Source organism: Fragaria vesca, linkage group LG6 (genome assembly GCF_000184155.1).
Source record: "Fragaria vesca subsp. vesca linkage group LG6, FraVesHawaii_1.0, whole genome shotgun sequence".
NCBI lineage: Eukaryota > Viridiplantae > Streptophyta > Magnoliopsida > Rosales > Rosaceae > Fragaria > Fragaria vesca.
In genome coordinates, this window is record NC_020496.1 from 16,105,334 (window position 1) to 16,111,294 (window position 5,961).

A 5,961-nucleotide genomic window follows, 5' to 3' on the forward strand; every position below is an offset into this window, starting at 1 on the left:
TTAAGGACATCCAACACTCCAAAGTGGTGTGGCTTGGTATCAAAATGGACATAATGCGTTGACCGAGGGGAAGTTCATGTGATTTTATTCGCTATTGGCTTACGTTTATAGGTTTAGTTAGAAAGGTCATGGAGGTTGACTGAGAATGTACTGTTAATCTCATCAGCCACCTTAATTGCATTATTCACTAAATTTAAGATGCCAAGAATGCAAGACTACTTGTGTACCAAAGGAGTTTTTAACTTTTACAAGCTTGTTATATGTAACAGGAAGATGAACAATTTGATTTTACTGTTCAGTTTCTACACCAGTTTAGCTAAGACTGAACAGTGAAAAGAGATATTTTGTTTTTTGGCTCAGACATTATCAGTGAAAATCCATTGCTGTTATAAACCTCACTGGGGTGGCATATATAAGTCCAAAGCCTATAAACAAACAAAACAGTTGGGGAAACATAAGGATGAGCCTAGCAAACTAGTGACCAGTGTGTGGAAGCTGTTAAAAGCTTCCTCATTCTTCCTTATGGCTTCTCTTCTTTCCTTCTCTGTTACCAACTCAAAGATGATGATGGTAAGAGCTGCTTCACCATTAACTTCTTCTCCGACGACTATTACCGTGCCAGAGAGCCTTACTGACAGATTTGGCAGAAAAGGTATCAACTTCGTGGAGTATGACAACACTCCATTTGTTGAGCTCACAGTCAGAAATGGCAGTTCATTAAAGCTTCAGATACCCAATGCTCATGTGACTTCGTATAAGCCAAAGGTGTATTGGAAAGAAGATGGCTTTGAAGAGGTTCTTTACACAATTCCAGGTAAAGGAACTGAGCCTAACAAAGCCAAGGGGGGTATTGGTTTGGTCTTGAATGATGTATCACAAGCAGGTTCTAAAGGGTCACTTGTATCCACTTCTGAATGGACAGTGAAAGATGTTGATTCGGATTCCATTGATGCTGTGCAGGTATTATATAACCTCATATTCTTTACTCTTCAGCATCCACACATTTGAAACTACAACAATACATAGATATGGAAAGCTTTCCTAAATCCTAGTCGTCAAATAGTATCTTGGCTTTGTACAAAGCACAACAGCCAAGTACAATTCTCACTACCAAATTTGTATGCTTTTCTTTCAAATTCTTATATTTTTCTAGAACTATGTCTTGGTCCTTTTGACAATTCTGCTAGCTCTATTGAGTGGAGACATCCTGCATTATAATGTAATGCTATGTATTGTCCCCTTTTATGAACTTGCAAGAAATTCATTCATCGAAAAACCAGGTAGTAATCTAATTGTGATCCTAAGAGAAGATATTTGACGCACACTGGAATGATCATGAATTCATGATGATAACCAAACTGTCTTATGAATTTGAGGGCTAGGTGGTTTCCTTTCTTTTTTGTTCTCAGTTCATTTGGTGCTTGCAGGTTGAATTAAGCAGCACTAGTGGAAGTCTTGATATAACATATGTTGTCACACTATACCCAGTAAGCATTGCAACAGCAGTTAAAGTGAAGAACAAAGGCAGAAAGGATGTGACCCTAACAAGTGCTATACTCAGCCATTTCAAATTTAAGAGACGAAGTGGAGCAGCAATCCAAGGTCTCAAGGGCTGCAGTTACACTGTACAGCCTCCCCTATCTTCTCCTTTCGAGATTTTGTCACCGAATGAAGCACTGAAAGCTGATCCATCTCCTGGGTGGTTCTCTTCTGAGCCTGAAGAAAAACCAGGTTCTTGGACTCAACAAGATGTACCTTACACCATTTTGAAAAACAAGCTTAGCAGAGTTTATGCTGCGCCTCCTAAAGAGAGACTGAAGCCCATTTACAACACTCCTCCTTCAAAATATGAGACACTTGATCAGGTAACCAAATCCCGTTTCTTATTGAATTAGTTGATAGAACAACTTGTTTCCTAACAAAACCATTCATGTTTTACTTCTGTGAACTCTGCACATGAATTTTGGTTGAACTTGATCAGTAATATACTAATGTTACTCTTTAAGTTGTTTACATTATTGCCAACTTATTCCTTGGCCATTAACTTCAGGGACGAGAGCTCTTCTTCAGGGTGATAAGGATGGGATTTGAGGACATCTACTTATCCAGCCCTGGTTCTTTGTCTGAGAAATATGGTAATGAGTATTTCATATGCACTGGCCCTGCTTCCATGTTAGTACCTGTGGTTGTGAAACCTGGTGAGGAATGGAGAGGAGCACAGGTCATTGAGCACGATAACTTGTAGTATATCTATCTTACAAATTGAGTTCTTCTTGTTAATTATAAATATCTGTAGATTATCAATTCAAAAAAATAATATCTGTAGATCATACAGCATTCGATTGATGCAAATCACAATCTTAAATATATAGAATCTTGGTAAAAATACTAATTACAGGAAACATGGAAAATCATTTATTGGCCGGGGACGAAACAACTAGCTTAGAACAAAAAGTTTGATGCTGCGGGTTTGGGTTTTAATTCTCAGCCAAACATTGTATATTTGTATTTACATTTTCCAAAAGATGGTGTTCTAACTTTTAACCAGTATCGTGTATTTGTTTGTTACAAAAGTAGGTAGCCAGAAGAAAAGTGTATTACATTTGTGATCTGAACCAGCTCTTTGGTGTTGTCCTCGATTTCTTTGGCTGAGCTTGGCTGCGATTGCTTGCCACTGCGAGTATAAGAATATATGATTAAGAACACGTATTGAAACTGGGAGTCATGCTACTGTTTCCAAAAGCAGGTAAAAATAGGATACCAAATTAAAAGTTGGTCTAGTGATATTGAAGCATGCTAGGCTGGAAGTGAGGCGAACGTTATAGGGATCCTGCTGGTAATGGGAGATCTATGTTTGAACTTCAACTTGTAAAAAACATTTCTTAAAAAATGATCATACTAAAATTGTTCCCGGTCCTGATGGTAACTCACTCCGCCCCACCAAACAATACCGACTAACCTAATGTCTTTGTTTTTTGACAAATAAAAATCGATTAACCTAATTTAATCGAAACACACCACGTGTACATACATTTACATCCGATGGCTCATATTGCTTGAAACTCGTCTTCCCAACCACACCTCTTACACTTCTTCTGCAGTTCTGGCTGGTAAGGCCGTAAGCGTTACTCTTAACCAATTGCTTCTTAGATGGTTCTCTTCCCCCGCTTCTTTCTGTGCGTTGAAATCCCCCATTGTTTCGTCCGACCCGGATGACCCAATAGCCTTTCGAATGCCTAATTTTACACCCTCTCATTCTCACACACTTATAAGGCAGCGGCACAGAGAGAATGCCCACAACAGCACCTCTCCCCTGTCTTTGAAATCTCGCCTCCAATTCCGGGTATGCTTTCTTACCCATTACACATATTAAGCCCAATACATATCTCCAATGCCTATTTTGCTATTACTGTTTGTCCAAGATTTGATTACGTATTGAACGAGAGATTCATGGTTTAATAGTTGTGTTTTTAAAATATTTTACAGGTTGTGGTTTCTGTTAGCAAGTCATTATGTGTGATGTAAATGATGGTTTGTGGATTATCTACTAGGCTGTTGAACATATGCATATCATCATTCTGTAAAGCCCGGCTTTTGGGGAGAGCCGAAGCCGTTATTATTGATGGTATAAGATTAGGGGTGGTTCCGAATAGACACACTTACAATACTTTGCTTCATGCCTATTGTCAGTTTGTCGACATTGATGCTGCTTATTCGGTTGTCCATAGAATGAAAGAAGCTGGGATAAGTCCAGATGTTTGTACTTTCAATTCTTTGATATCCGGGGCCACCAGGAATCGGTTATTGTCTCGGTGCCTGGATTTGTTTGATGAAATGTTGCAAGAAGGTATACATCCTGATGTGTGGAGTTACAATATTTTGATGCATTGTTTCTTTAAGTTAGGGAAACCTGATGAAGCCAACCGAGTCTTCCAGGATATTTTACTTAGCGACCTCACTCCTCATGCAGCTACATATAACATAATGATTAATGGCCTTTGTAAAAATGGGTACACTGATCATGCTCTTATGTTATTTAGGAATTTACAACGTCACGGATTTGCTCCCACGCTAGTGACGTACAATATTATTATCAGTGGGCTATGCAAGGCACGTAGAGTGCGGCAAGCGAGGAAAATTCTACAGGACCTTGTAGAATCAGGTCATGTGCCAGATGCCATAACCTACACTACAGTTTTGAAGAGCTGCTTTAGGTCTAAGCAATACGACCACGGGCTTGAGATTATGTCAGAGATGAAGAGTAAAGGGTATACATTTGATGGCTTTGCATACTGCACTGTCATTGCTGCCTTACTTAAGACTGGAAGGATGGAAGGAGCAAATCTTTTCATGGAACAATTAATGGATAGTGGCATTGAAATGGACTTGGTGTCTTATAACAACTTACTTAATACACTTTGTAAAGATGGTAAGTTTGAAGCTGCCTATAAGTTGATGGATGAAATAGAGAATCGGGGCCTTTCGTGTGATAAGTATACTCATACAATCATGATTGATGGATTGTGTAAGGCGGGAAATATAGCTGGTGCTCTAAAACATTTACATTATATGAATATGATGGGATTCCATGATAACGTGGTTGCCTTAAATTGTCTGATTGATGGCTTGGGTAAAGCTGGTGAAATCGATCGTGCAATGGAATTGTACAATTTAATGGAGACTAGGGATTCTTTTACCTATGACTCCTTGGTGTTCAATCTTTGCAAGGCTGGAAGGTTCCTTTGTGCATCTAAGGTTATGATGAAATGTTTAAGAGATGGAATGTTATTACTCTACTCTACCAGGCGAGCACTCCTTAATGGTCTTCGTAGTATAGGGTTTACAAATGAAGCAAGAAAGCTTCGATCAAAAATTCAATTGGCTCGGCTGTTACGTTAACAATTTTGTGTGGTTTTGCTGCTGGAAATGACATACCCTGAAGAATGATGTGAACCACTGCCCCCACTCTAGTTATTGAGTAAACATCTGATGATTTGGGTTGTCAAGCTCTCTCTACAGCATGTCTTATAAATGGTAAAGAGTGCTGTTGAATCTGAATGCGAGATGGATTTACTAACCTGTAATGCTTTGCATCTAGTCTGCTGGTCCTGCTGGATTGTGCAACTTTAAGACACTGCTTTTAGTGAACAACCCATAACATGTAATACTGGGAAAGTCATTTGACGCCATGTTTCTTCAGGGCATAGTGGTGAGTGTCTTATCTTACTCAAATGGATACTCAGTAGATTTTATCTTCATTTAATATGAACCAATGCTCTTGGTGAATTACTGCAATAACATCTGCATTATTGTATCTATTCTGCTTTCTCATCTGTTTGAGGAATAAATTTTTAATTCTATGCTTCACTTTTTCCAGGGATGCTGGTTTGGATTGTTCAGAGTCAGTATGGAACTTCAGATAAAACTGAGAACTCTAACCCAGAGAGGGAAACATGTGTATTGAATTCTTCTTTTTATGTGAGTAACTGAAATCTTGATAAATCGTTTCTTATTTTCATTTTATTGCTGCACCAGACCAGAGAGGAATTAAAGGTTCTGAGTCCTTTTTTAAAATTTGTTTTGATTCCTAAAAGAGATAAAGAAGATAACTCCAGTTCCTAGAATAAGGACAAACTTGTTTATGTTTTATAAATATAATAATTTGAAGTCACTGGCTATTCCTTAATTTTTATTCTGCTTCTTATCCTTAACTGAACTAACGTATTTTCAGGAGCAAAGTACTTTTAGAGTCGTCCAAACATGCTCACTGTTACTTTATTTATAATTATTTTTCCTCCCATCTCTTTCTATTCTCTACCAGGATATCTTATGTGAACTTCTTAATCTTTGCCAATAATGGAATGTTAACTTCAAAAATTTATTTCCTTGTATCAGTGTGTAAGCAGTTCAAAAAGAAAAAAGAAGAAGTTAGATTAAAACAGGATGTCATAGAAGTTGAAA

General features: G+C 38.1%; 2 protein-coding genes across 2 annotated transcripts; both read left to right on the top strand.

The window, feature by feature from the left end:
* The first annotated feature begins 262 nt into the window (after nt 1-262).
* LOC101312554 lies at nt 263-2,245 on the top strand. The gene is made up of 3 exons (XM_004303150.1): nt 263-960; nt 1,428-1,865; nt 2,051-2,245. Exons 1-3 carry the CDS (start codon nt 523-525, stop codon nt 2,243-2,245), a joined length of 1,071 nt encoding a protein of 356 aa, XP_004303198.1. The 5' UTR covers nt 263-522.
* Nucleotides 2,246-3,528: 1,283 nt separating this feature from the next.
* Nucleotides 3,529-5,690, top strand: LOC101301228 (putative pentatricopeptide repeat-containing protein At4g17915-like). Its single transcript, XM_004305402.1, has 2 exons — nt 3,529-5,209; nt 5,378-5,690. Exon 1 carries the CDS (start codon nt 3,529-3,531, stop codon nt 4,897-4,899), a length of 1,371 nt encoding a protein of 456 aa, XP_004305450.1. The 3' UTR covers nt 4,900-5,209; nt 5,378-5,690.
* The last annotated feature ends 271 nt before the right edge of the window (nt 5,691-5,961 follow it).

What these genes read in the sequence shown, in the direction of transcription:
- LOC101312554 (XM_004303150.1), top strand. Translation starts at nt 523, where the DNA reads ATGGCTTCTCTTCTTTCCTTCTCTGTTACCAACTCAAAGATGATGATG. An exon ending in ATTCCATTGATGCTGTGCAG is followed by an intron (nt 961 to 1,427) that starts GTATTATATAAC and finishes TGGTGCTTGCAG; the next exon opens with GTTGAATTAAGCAGCACTAG. An exon ending in AATATGAGACACTTGATCAG is followed by an intron (nt 1,866 to 2,050) that starts GTAACCAAATCC and finishes CATTAACTTCAG; the next exon opens with GGACGAGAGCTCTTCTTCAG.
- LOC101301228 (XM_004305402.1), top strand. Translation starts at nt 3,529, where the DNA reads ATGGTTTGTGGATTATCTACTAGGCTGTTGAACATATGCATATCATCA.